This window comes from Neoarius graeffei, chromosome 1 (assembly GCF_027579695.1).
Source record: "Neoarius graeffei isolate fNeoGra1 chromosome 1, fNeoGra1.pri, whole genome shotgun sequence".
Taxonomy (NCBI): Eukaryota; Metazoa; Chordata; class Actinopteri; order Siluriformes; family Ariidae; genus Neoarius; species Neoarius graeffei.
This window is the reverse complement of record NC_083569.1, coordinates 113,039,969-113,053,939: the sequence shown is the minus strand read 5'-3', so window position 1 is coordinate 113,053,939 and position 13,971 is coordinate 113,039,969. Positions and strand designations below refer to the sequence as shown.

Below are 13,971 nucleotides of genomic sequence, written 5' to 3'. Positions count from 1 at the left end.
AAATGGCCCTGCAGCATCCACACTTAAGGTCCATTGCTTCACAGATTCCAGAGCTGGATCCAAATGCTCGTATCCTCCTACTGTTAGGCAGAGATGTGCTCAGAGCACACAAAGTCAGACAACACATCAATGGGCCGAACGACGCACCGTTTGCCCAAAGGCTAGACCTGGGCTGGGTCTTGGTTGGCGAGATGTGCCTGGGAAATGCACATAAGCCGCAGGTCTACTGTGCAAAGACTAACGTGCTAGAAAATGGACGCCCCTCATTATTCACTCCATGCCCTGGCCACATACAAATCAAAGATATCTCTCACACACAGACAGGAAAAGCAAAAGAAAAAGCATTAGGAAGTCTGGTTTTTCACAAAACTAAGGACGACAACAAACTTGCTCTCTGAATAGAAGACAAGAAATTTCTGAGAATTATGGATGAACACATGTACAAAGATGAGGCCAACAGCTGGGTGGCACCTTTGCCATTCAGGCATCCACGGCCACGCCTTCCCAACAATAAGGCCCAGGCTCTCAGTCGTCTCTCTTCTCTGCATCGCACTTTGGAGAGGAAACCGTTGATGAAGGAACAATTCATAGGCTTCATGGAGAAAATACTCAAAAGCGACCATGCTGAGGTCGCGCCACTGCTTGAAGAGCATCAGGAATGTTGGTACCTTCCGACATTTGGAGTTTACCACCCCAAGAAGCCTGACCAAATCAGGATAGTTTTTGACTCCAGTGCACAACACCTCGGTGTTTCTCTGAACGATGTTCTGCTTACAGGGCCAGACTTGAATAACAGCCTGTTGGGTGTCTTGATCCGTTTCAGGAAGGAGCTAGTAGCCATAACAGCAGACATCCAACAGATGTTTCACTGCTTCTTGGTGAGAGACGACCACAGAGATTATCTCAGGTTCTTATGGCATCGTGACAATGACACCACAAAAGACATAATAGAGTACCGTATGAAAGTCCACGTCTTCGGCAACACGCCCTCTCCTGCCGTGGCGACGTATGGACTGAGACGGGCTGCGCAAGAGCACGAACAGGTATATGGCACTGCTGCCAGGCATTTCATAGAACGGAATTTCTATGTGGATGATGGGCTCGTTTCACTGCCCACGGAAGCCGAAGCCATTAGTCTTCTTCAGGAAGCACAGGCCCTGCTGTCCGAGTCCAACCTGAGGCTACACAAAATTGCCTCCAACAGCCCTAATGTCTTGAAGGCCTTCCCCAAAGAGGATCATGCTAAAGACATAAAGGACCTTGATTTTGAGGGAGACACACCACACACACAGAGGAGCCTTGGGCTTACATGGGAGATTACTACAGACACATTCAGCTTTCAGGTGTCAGACGACGACAAGCCATACACAAGACGTGGCGTACTGTCTACTGTGAACAGCCTATATGATCCCCTTGGCTTTGCTGCACCTGTGACCCTCTACGGACGACTTTTGCTCAGAGAACTTTCAGTGGACAGCATTGAATGGGACTCGCCTCTGCCTGAACACAAAAGAGCAGAGTGGGAGACATGGCATCACTCACTAAAGGACCTAGAGAAACTCCACGTCCCTCGTGCCTATACACTGCAGTCCCTGTCAAAAGCAAAAAGAAAAGAGATCTGCATATTTTCAGATGCATCCACCAAAGCAATTGGTGCTGTGGCCTACCTCAAGACCATCAGTGAGGATGGGACCTGCCAGCTTGGATTTATCCTAGGAAAGGCCAAGTTAGCCCCTCAGGTAGACATTACAGTACCACGACTTGAATTGTGTGCCGCAGTTCTCGCTGTTGAGATGGCTGAACTCATTGTGGAAGAGATTGACTTTGAGCCAGATGCCGTACACTTCTTCTGTGACAGTAAAGTTGTCCTAGGTTACATTTACAATGAAACTAAACGCTTTTATGTGTATGTGCACAACAGAGTGCAACGGATAAGACAATTCACCAGTCCAGAGCAGTGGCATTATGTGTCTACTGAGCATAACCCGGCAGACTACGCCTCAAGATCAGTGCCAGCATCGCGACTGACATGCACTTCCTGGTTGACAGGACCAGCCTTTCTGTGTAAGCAGACCGACTTAAGCACAGCATCTCCAGACACGTTTCAGCTGATTGACCCACACCATGATGCTGAGATCCGTCCCGAGGCAGCTACATATGCTACTCGAACAAGTCTGAAGCAGTTTAGGCCTGAACGCTTTGAGAGATTCTCAAAATGGACCACACTCCTTAGAGCTGTTGCATCTCTCATTCATGTTGCCCATTCTTTCAAGTCCGCCTCTGCCGAGAAAGATGCAAAATGCAAAGGATGGCATCACTGTAGTCAGAGCCATACAGCGGAAGTGCTGTTGCAAGCAAACAAAACCATCATTCAGTCTGTGCAAGGTGCAGCTTATCCTGAGGAGATAAAAGCACTGTCTCAAGGTGGTGTGGTGTCTAAAAGCAGTCCACTCTCAAAGTTGAATCCTTTCTTGGATGAAGAAGGCACACTGAGAGTTGGTGGCAGACTGGCCAATGCAGAGATGGGTAATGATGAGAAACGTCCGCTTATCTTACCTGGTGGCCATCACATCTCCCTACTTTTGATTCGCCATCATCATGAGAAGGTCAGTCACCAAGGGCGTCTCTTTACAGAGGGAGCCGTACGTGCAGCAGGACTGTGGCTAGTAGGTGGGAAGAGGTGCATAAGCAGTGTACTACATAAGTGCATCACCTGCAAAAAGCTTCGTGGCAGCGCAGAGAAGCAGAAGATGGCAGATCTGCCTAAAGAACGTCTCTGTGTTGCACCACCATTCAGCCATGTTGGATTTGATGTTTTCGGCCCTTGGAATGTGACTGCCCGCCGAACCAGAGGGGGACAGGCTCAGAGCAAACGATGGGCCGTGTTGTTCACCTGCATGGGGACCCGTGCTGTTCATATCGAAGTAATTGAATCTATGGACAGTTCAAGCTGTATAAATGCAATGAGGAGATTTTTTGCCATTCGGGGACCAGCAAAGACACTTCACTCCGACTGCGGCACTAATTTCATTGGTGCAAACAAAGAGCTAGGATTCACGATGCAAGAGACCAGTGTTCAAACGTACATCAGTCAAGAGGGCTGTACGTGGCATTTCAATCCCCCCCATGCCTCCCACATGGGAGGGGCTTGGGAGCGCATGATAGGAGTGGCCCGGAGAGTCTTGGACGCCATGCTCATGCACCCGGGGGCAGCCCTGACTCACGAGGTCCTGTGCACCTTGATGGCAGAAGTGTCCGCCATTATGAATGCGAGGCCGCTTGTCCCTATCCAAACTGACCCAGACCAACCATACCTCCTGACCCCTTCTATGTTACTCACTCAAAAGGGTGCCTTATTGGCGCCACCTGGTGACTTTGCAGAGAAAAACCTCTACAAACGGCAGTGGATGCAAGTACAGAATATGGCCAACAGATTCTGGAACAGGTGGAGGGCAGAGTATCTCCAAACTCTGCAACCTCGAAGGAAGTGGCAAGATGAGTGGCGCAGCATTCAAGTGGGTGATCTGGTCCTGCTACGAGATGCCCAAGCCGCGCGCAACACTTGGCCCATGGCAATCATCACGGCAGTTTTTCCTGGTCAAGATGACAGAGTCCGTAAAGTGGAGCTGAAACTGACAAAGGAAGGGACTGTTAAGAAGTTTCTTCGTCCTGTGTCAGAGATCATCCTGCTGATGGAGAAAGAAGAATAAGCATATCCTTTTTTTTTAAAGTCAAGTTGATAATGACATCTTACAGATGCCAGGCGGGGAGTGTTCTGTCCCTTGCAGTTTTAGTTACTTAGATTTAGGTTAAAGGCATTTTGGTGCCATCTAGTGGCCCTTTTTTGGTTGTGCAGCAATAATAATTCATAGCATTTGTTTGTGTAACCATGGTGACCGGACCGACCATATTCACGGGACCTTTCCTACTGATGTTGTGCTCTGATTTACCATCTGTTGCCATCTTTTAAGTTTACGCCCTTAGAACGCATCGTCTGTAAGTACAAATACTAGGTACACTTTGAAGATTATGATTTTGATGATAGATCTCCATATTTTTTTCCTTGATTACTTGATATTATGTAAGATACATTCACCATGCTGTTCCATGAGAATTCTACCATGCCAAGCTAAGCCAACAAAGAGACGATTCAAGGACATTCATAGACTTTCACTTGTTTTATTGCATTCTCTTAAAACTTAATACTGAATACTTATTTTGTATGATTTCAGTTTTACTCATTGTTCATTAAAACTGGAGCTTGGAGGCTACTTCCTGACTTCGCGTTTTCATGAATGGAGTTAGGCTGACTGTTGAATTGGGTTAGACACACTCAAGGAGGGCAGTACAGCCTGCGTATTCACCTGATCTCAATCCCATTCAGCATTTATGGGATCACCTTGGTGTTCAGATCCAGAACTGTGTTCCTCGTCCCATGAACAGAGGTCAACTGATCCAGGCTCTTCAAGAGGAGTGGCAGGCCATTCCACAAGACAGGATTCGCCGTTTGATACGCAGTATGCGTCGCAGACTGATGGCTTGTATTGCTGTTGGTGGGGACAATACTCGGTACTGAAGCTGCAACTTTCCAATTACAGGGAATCCATTTTGTTCGGACTGTACATTATCAAAGCTCACAACAATTGTGATTTTTTGTTTATTCATTTCGAGTTAAATGTCAGTATATTGATCTGTAAGCTTCTAGTACATGATTTCATAGCTTATGAATAAAATTATTTTCATAAATGTCACCTGGACATTTTCATTGACTGTCAGTGTACTTGTCAAGTACAGGTTGCACACCTGACTTCCTCGAGGCGTGGGAAAAATTGTGCCATTACCCCGTGGAAAGTGTATATCTAACGCATGTGATCAGTGTGTGTGGAGTGTGTGAGACTTGCATTTTACCAGTTTCTTGCGCTCCGAGTTCAGGTCGCATTTGTGAAGCGCGTGTGATGCATGTGATTAGCACGTTACAATCACTCATAACTTGCGTGTGACTCAAGCCAGGAGTGGGTACAAAACCAGCGTGTCTGCAGCATCTGTCTTTCGACTGACGAACAGTGGATATTTTGTGGGAAAAATGTAATTTTCAGTTTAAAGTTTAGAAAATGGGACCCAAGAAGAAGCGAACAAAAGTGAAGTAACCCAACCTGAAACAGCAGAGGGGGAGGAGGAGGAAAAGTTTGATGATGGTAGCAGCACCGGCGAGCCCTGCACGGACAGGGAGAAGTTTGCCTTCAAGCCGGCAGAAGGCACAGCACCCCGCCAGAGGGATTTTCACAGGAAAATACACATGCTTTAAACATTCATTTCAGTATATATATATATATATATATATATATATATATATATATATATATATATATATATATATATATATATATATATATATATGCTTATGTAATTAATATTATATATAGTGGTGCTTGAAAGTTTGTGAACCCTTTAGAATTTTCGATATTTCTGCATAAATATGAGCTAAAACATCATCAGATTTTCACACAAGTCCTAAAAGTAGATAAAGAGAACCCAGTTAAACAAATGAGATAAAAATATTACACTTGGTCATTTATTTATTGAGGAAAATGATCCAATATTACACATCTGTGAGTGGCAAAAGTATGTGAACCTCTCGGATTAGCAGTTAATTTGAAGGTGAAATTAGAGTCAGGTGTTTCCAATCAATTGGTATGACAATCAGGTGTGAGTGGGCGCCCTGTTTTATTTAAAGAACAGGGATCTATCAAAGTCTGAGCTTCACAATACATGTTTCTGGAAGTGTATCATGGCACGAACAAAGGAGGTTTCTGAGGACCTCAGAAAAAGTGTTGTTGATGCTCATCAGGCTGGAAAAGGTTACAAAACCATCTCTAAAGAGTTTGGACTCCACCAATCCACAGTCAGACAGATTGTGTACAAATGGAAGAAATTCAAGACCATTGTTACCCTCCCCAGGAGTGGTCGACCAACAAAGATCACTCCAAGAGCAAGGCGTGTAGTAGTTGGAGAGGTGACAAAGGACCTCGGGGTAACTTCTAAGCAACTGAAGGCCTCTCTCACATTGGCTAATGTTAATATTTATGAGTCCACCATCAGGAGAACACTGAACAACAATTGTGTGCATGGCAGGGTTGCAAGGAGAAAGCCACTGCTCTCCAAAAAGAACATTGCTGCTCATCTGCAGTTTTCTAAAGATCATATGGACAAGCCAGAAGGCTATTGGAAAAATGTTTTGTGGATGGATGAGACCAAAATAGAACTTTTTGGTTTAAATGAGAAGTGTTATGTTTGGAGAAAGGAAAACACTGCATTCCAGAATAAGAACCTTATCCCATCTATGAAACATGGTGGTGGTAGTATCATGGTTTGAGCCTGTTTGGCTGCATCTGGGCCAGGACAGCTTGCCATCATTGATGGAACAATGGATTCTGAATTATACCAGCGAATTCTAAAGGAAAATGTCAGGACATCTGTCCATGAACTGAGTCTCAAGAGACATTGGGTCATGCAGCAAGACAACAACCCTAAACACACAAGTCGTTCTACCAAAGAATGGCTAAAGAAGAATAAAGTTCATGTTTTGCAATGGCCAAGTCAAAGTCCTGACCTTAACCCAATCGAAATGTTGTGGAAGGACCTGAAGCGAGCAGTTCATGTGAAGAAACCCACCAACATCCCAGAATTGAAGCTGCTCTGTACAGAGGAATGGGCTAAAATTCCTCCAAGCTGGTGTGCAGGACTGATCAACAGTTACCGGAAACGTTTAGTTTCAGTTATTGCTGCACAAGGGGGTCACACCAGATACTGAAAGCAAAGGTTCACATACTTTTGCCACTCACAGATATGTAATATTGGATCATTTTCCTCAATAAATAAATGACCAAGTATAATATTTTTGTCTCATTTGTTTAACTGGGTTCTCTTTATCTACTTTTAGGACTTGTGTGAAAATCAGATGATGTTTTAGCTCATATTTATGCAGAAATATCGAAAATTCTAAAGGGTTCACAAACTTTCAAGCACCACTGTATGCTGATTTTCATGTATGTTTCAGCAAACGATGCCCAGAAGTGAGGACACTGCAATCCCATCATCGCTGTCAGGCCATTGTGCCATGCTCAGTGATGAGGACAAGGACATCCCGACACCCCGTCCCACCACTCAGCAGGAGTAGGAGCCGGACAGCAGCTCGGAGTCAAAGTGTGTTTCAATGCCCAAACTGTTGGGCTATTTAGTTGGGATTTTTTACAATGTAATAAAATGCGTTATTCCCTTACGTTTTATTATTTGACATTTGCATGGTAAATAAAAACAGCAAATGAGGTGGTCTTCTTCCCTTCTACAATGCTACATGATTGGTTCCTTGGTTCCTCCCCAATATACTGTATATACCCAGAGTCTTGCCCCTATGGAATTTTTATGTCAGTTATTCATATCAAAAGCAGTATATAATGACAAAGTGTTGCCTGAAAGTACAGAAAATCATCATCGTTTAACTGAACGACTTCAACATTTATCAGTGTCAGGAGGAAAGTTGAACACCAGACCTCAGCTCATATCTGTGTTCTTGCTGGTTATCTTCATTATCCAGTGTAGTAAGATTATTGTTCCTTGTCTCTCTTTCTTCTCTGGCCTGTTTCTGTTCAGTTTTGCACTGCAAAGTCTGACAAATTTCCATTATTTAAACCAAGCTCAGTTTCAGCCTGGCAGCAGTGACCTGGTCCATGAGCTGGTACATTTATGAACACTGGCTATAGTGTAAGCACCATCAACACTTTAGTTTCACTAATTTCCACAGCAGGCTCCAAGTGGCATCACACTGCCAAGTCCATTAGTTTGGTTTTGTATGAAAATCCCAGGAATGCATTGGATTTTATTGGTTCAAATAATGGAAATTTTTGAAATGTCATCTTTTTTCTGTGAACGTTTTCTAAGAGTACAAATAAAACAATTTGTATCGCATAGCTAAGACAAGTAGGGTGTGTGTTTTTTATCTTTCAAATGTTAGTAATGTTAAGATTGAATAATTCCTAATGCATACACTAAGTAACACAATAGGCACTGTGTGAAAACCACTTAAATGTTCAGCATTAATTTTGGAAACAAAATTTTATGGAAATTATTCTGCGATCATCCACCACTGTTGTCTTCTGTGGGCGTCCAGGTCTTTTTGCATTGATGAGTTCACCAGTGCTTGCTTTCTTTCTCAGGATGTACCAAACTGTAGATTTTGCCACTCCTAAAATTGTCGCAATTTCTCGGATGGGTTTTTTCTGTTTTCGCAGCTTAAGGATGGCTTGTTTCACCTGCATGGAGAGCTCCTTTGACCGCATGTTTTCTTCACAGCAAAATCTTCCAAATGCAAGCACCACACCTCAAATCAACTCCAGGCCTTTTATCTGCTTAATTGAGAATGACATAACGAAGGAATTGCCCACACCTGCCCATGAAATAACCTTTGAGTCAATTATCCAATTACTTTTGGTCCCTTTAAAGGTCCCATGGCATGAAATTTTCACTTTTTGAGGTTTTTTAATGTTAAAATGAGTTCCTCTGACCTTCTTAAGTCACCCCAGTGGCTAGAAATTTCATAATGTGTAAACCAAACTATGCCCAATATTTGAGAATGGCGCATCAAAACGGCGCGTTGAGAAGCTCTTCCCTTGCCGACGTCAGCAAGGGAGATGATCCCCATGCCCCCCCCTCTGGATTCCCACCCACTGTAGGGTCATTCCATGTCAATTCACACAAATGCCCAAAACCTCCCCAGTGACACCTCTTCAATTTGCCTTATTTTTATTTTCTTAGTGCCTTATGATGTCAAATGAAAGAATCCAAAATTTTAGCTTCCTAGCTCAAAAGTTTTTTGAGTTATGGCCCTTCAAAGTTTGGGTGCCATGCCCACTTTTGGGGTCCGGGAATTGCGCACTTAATTTGCAAGCATTTTTGGAGGCCCATATTTTTTGTTCTAAGGGGAATATAGACCTGTAAATTGCTATATCTATGTATTCTGGCCCTGTCTATCAGATTCTGCACCTAAAAATAGCACAAGTTTACTAACTTTAGAGATATTAACCCCTTAAAAGTGGATTTTTTAATGACAATTTTTTTGACATTTTTGGGGTCCATATCTTGGAAAGTTTTTATGTTGATGGGGTTTCAACTGATTTATCATCATATTTGGGAACTCTACTGTGTACTTAGAGTTTCAGGGCACTCAGAGCTTTGGTGGGGGTACAGGAGGGCCCCAAATATGGCTTCGGGACAAATTACCATTTGGTACGCCCTACTTCAGGCCATTAGTTGGCCATGTGGGCACATGATGACTGGAATGAACGTTTATCCCTATCAACAGACACCTTTTATCAAACTTTTAAGCCAATAAAAACTTTGATTATCCAACTCCTTCAATATAAACTAAGTATTTGTATATGGTACTATTTTTGCATATTTTCTGAAAAATCTTAAGTCCGGAAAGTAGGTCAACTGTTGTTTTGACTGCCTATTCATGTTTAAGGTAGTAAAACCACACCCATATAGTGATTTTAATCTATGGTGGGATCATCCCCTTGTTTGCATCTTTCCCTTTCCTGTTTGAAAGACGCGTTTAACTATTAAGTGTATAGTGGTCAGAGTTTGGTTGGATACAGGGAAAGGTGTCAAATGTAAAAAAAAAAAACAGCATCGTGAAACAGCCAGGAAAGGGTTTATACCTTGTAATTGTCCTGGTTGCTTTACTACATTTGTTCTGACATCTCATCTGGAAGTTAAACCTAGACTCATCAGGTTTTTTTTTTTTTCAAGAAAAGGGGAAGAATCTTTGGATTCTTTCATTTGACATCATAAGGCACTAATAAAATAAATATCAGGCAAATTGAAGAGGTGTCACTGGGGAGGGTGTGTGAATTGACATGGAATGACCCTGTATGGATTGCCCGCCCAGCTCAAAAGTTGCCACCAAACATGGAAGTTGCGCTGTACATGGATGTGACAACACAGAAAGGAGTCTGTTTTTACTGCCGACGGGAGAGCCCCTGAAGACGCAGCGGCTTAATTTTATTTACTTCAATAATATGCCGTCGAGTCTACCTAAGACGGTGTATGTTTGTCGGAAGCATTTTCCTGATGAATGTTTCCACAATTTGGGACAGTACAGGGCAGGTTTTGCACATCAACTGTCACTGAAGCCTGGGTCAGTACCAAGCATCCCTGCCGCATCAGCCACAAACACCGAACAAGTAAGTGTATAACTGTTAAGTCATTTTGCCGTGTTTTAAAATCGGTGCCACGTTAGCCTTGCAATAGCTACATTAGCTGTGCAGCTAACCGCTCCCTGCAGTTAGCCAGGTACTCTGCGCTACAAAACCAAAAAGCATGCAGCATGCTCTGTTATAATAGCCAATCAAAACAGTTTTTACAAAGACACCCACATTCTTTTTTTAAGTCACTCGTTCATTTTATTTGTTTGATTGTTCAGTAAAAACCCAAACATTTGTTGAATTTATTTTATTTCCTCGCGTCGCACCTTAATGACGTCAGCACGCGGTATTTTTCCCTTCGCAGTTTGTTCCTTCTCTCTCGCCATAGTAAGACACCCACATCCGCTTGTTCTGACCCACTGGAGGTAGCGTCACAGTGCTGTTCGCCAATCAGAGGTAACACGTTTACATGTCATGAATATTAATGATAAGACCCACCCCCATCCTCTACCCTTCCCCGCCTCCTGCTTCTCATTAGCAAAACGATGCACTGGGAAAAGCGCTGAAATGGGGCTTTCTCCCAGGAGGCTATATCTACGTGCCGAGGGTTCATTTCAAGAAAGGCTGCGGATATAACATCCGGAAACCTCCACGAGCCCGTTTAAAGCATCAACAAACCACCATGCCATGGGACCTTTAAAACAGGGTGGCACATGTTAAGGAGCTGAAACTCCTAAACCCTTCATCCAATTTTAATGTGGATACCCTCAAATGAAAGCTGAAAGTCTGGACTTTGTCCATTATATAACTATAACCTGAATATGTTTCAGTAAACAGGTAAAAAAACAAAATTTGTGTCAGTGTCCAAATATATATGGACCTAACTGTATATACCCAGAGTCCTGCCCCTCATGTCACGTGCGCTGCGTGCACACCACACATAGGGGTAGAAAGTGAGATGTACTTCTGTCTTGCGGGCCGCACAAATAGCAAGTGTGGAATACTTATGTAGTACTTCTGAGGCACGTCACTCATACAATGACCATGCGTCACTCATGCGACTGACTTGTATCCACTAAAAGAGAAGCTGAAGACATAAACACACATCTCTCTCTCTGAAGATTTCAGCTCTGACAGCACTCACTGACTCACCGTTGGAAGCGGTTCTTTTCTACACGTCCTCTGTCTTTGTCAGGAAACTTAAAGCTACAGTTTTACCTCTGACTGTTACAGTGAGCTGACACTGGAGACTCCTTCCTTAAGTTAAACAAACATCTTCCGACAGAAAACTTCACCATACCAATTATACACTTTTTTTGTTGTTTTGTTAAATTACATCTTTTTAATCTCTATCATCGGGCTTAGATTATGTGACTCATCCACCGTACAAGTCCCTCTGAAAGAGCTGTTACTATAGAAACAGTACCATATTAGAATGAGTTCACGGTCAGAGCTGCTGTTATAGAAAATTAATCAACACCTTTTGACCAATCAGAATCCAGAATTCAACAGTTACATGGAATAATGTTATAGTGAGTATTTCTGCACTTCTCTGTTTCCATACAGGTATAAACACCTTTATAAGAGATTAGGAATGTGTTCATCCTTCTCATTATCACTGAATGGTTTATTATAATAATATTTTGTGAAATAAAAGTTTTATCACCTGTATCCACCAGTCTGTATCTCACATATGAGAGTGAATCTCTCCCTGATAAACACACACTCAACTGTTTTACTGACTTTACTGAGCCTTGTTCGACCTCACTGACCACAAATAACACCTACCTTTTAAAACTTATTTCAGGATTATTTAAAACTTTATAGAATAACATGGAATTGCTATAATTATGCAATATTTTTATTCACACCCCTCCTAACTTCAAACCTGTTGAAAAAAGTGAAAATTTTATGCTGTACCTCTTACTGTAATCCTGACTTCATCACTGTAGTCTGTGTAGTAGTTGTAGTCTGTGTAGTAGTTGTAGTCTGTGTTTGCCCATGCGTTCCGCCTGCGTGCTCTACACCGATACCCGGTTTCTCCTGCAGTATCAACTGTCACTCCGAGTGTGTTGGTGTCTGTAGCTCCAATGTTCACATACGGATTATATTTGACCCAGAGAAACTGCCATCCAGCCCCCTGCTGCAGCTCACAGCTCAGAGTGATGGTGTCTCCAGTGTAGACGGAGCTCTGAGGATTCACTCTCACAGTCGCTTTGGGTTTTTCTGTTGGTATGAAATGATGAAGGTGCCAGAGCTGCTTTTCACTTCACAACAGAAGCAATAGATTCACTGTGCTCATTAAATGCTTTCAGAAATATTTCTAACATAAACATTTATATATTTTTCGCGGTGCAAATCCTGTGCTCTGATTGGCTGGCGAGCGGGTCTGTATCCTAAATGTTTGGCAGCATTTCTCAGGAGAATAGCATTAATTTTACAGCATGGATAGCGATAACGACAGTGTTCACAGCGAGAGCGAGTTTCACTACCCTGAGGAAGAAGAAATAAAATAAAACATTTCAGCAGAAAGCTAAAAACCTCTAACTTGCTCACAGTTTGATCTCATTAGTTAATGAGGCCCATTTTGGACCATGTTATCCTCATACATAATATTACGTTCGGTAAAAACTTTAAACCAGTACAATCTCTTTTTCAAAGTTTCACCAAATGGCTTTATTTATGCAATATAAAGGTCATAATACTGGATAACTTTGGTCGAGCAAAAACATGGCTGAATCCTGAATGACTCCTATTTGTATAAATAGGGCACTACATAGGCGGCAGAATGTAGTGTTTTTCCTGCCATGGAAGTGCACTTGTATACCGAGGAGGAAGCCATTTGCATTACAGCCGTGAATGAGGATTCAAAATGGCGGCTCGGCTCGGTTTCCCCTTTCGGGCGCTCTCGCTTTCTGTTAGAATTTGGGAAAGAAAAATAAATAAATATATTAAGAAGGAAATTGGTGCCGACGAGACAAACTAAACAAACAGGGACTCAGTTACTGACAGCTCAAAATCTGAACCCTAAAAAATAATGGAAACATATTAAATTAAAACAAAACCCCCACAGACTGACCTGATACAGTCAGTGTAACAGCATCACTGATCTCTGAATCCTGTCCTCTGCAGGTGTAGGAACCACCGACAGAGTCACCAACAGACCTGATATTTAACTCCTTTGAGGTTATATATATTCCGTCTTTGTAGAGTCCATATGGCCACTGAGTGTCTCCTCCTCCCTGTGTGTCACATCTGAGAGTAACATCCTCTCCAATGAACACATGTGCATCAGGCTGAATGGACACCACAGCTTTAACTCTCCCTGCAATAATAATAATAATAATAATGATAATAATAATAAAAACAGAGTATATTACATTATCTTTATTTTGTTTGTATTTTGATTTGTACAGCAGTCTCACATAACATTTTGTTAAGGGCCTTGAGGAAATTGGTTCCGGGGGGAAAGTGACCATGGGGAGGAGAAAAGAGGAACATGGGGAGAGAGGAGAAAAAGACGTGAGAGGAGTGAAGAAGTTGTATGTAAGTGTTCGGTCTGCAATAAACTGAATTTCTTTAAACCACCTGTAGCCCGTTTATTCCACGCCCCGGTAAGGAGGACGGGAGTTTCCACGCACTTGCGCCAACTTTTAGGGTTACAGACTGGTGTCAGCGGTGTTTTCGTTGTTATTGGAAGATTCGTGGGTTTTTTCGACCGAGCAGTGGGCTAAGTTACTGGGGCTAGCTGAGTTTGACAGTGAGTGCA

At 42.8% G+C, this 13,971-nt stretch overlaps 1 protein-coding gene across 1 annotated transcript in view; it reads right to left on the bottom strand.

The window, feature by feature from the left end:
* The window catches only part of LOC132885941 (uncharacterized), a 450,234-nt gene that overhangs the window by 211,271 nt on the left and 224,992 nt on the right, over window positions 1–13,971 (bottom strand). The window contains exon 22 of the mRNA XM_060920476.1: window positions 13,282–13,527. Coding sequence (XP_060776459.1) covers window positions 13,282–13,527 — 246 coding nt within the window. The remainder of the gene's footprint in view (window positions 1–13,281; window positions 13,528–13,971) is intronic.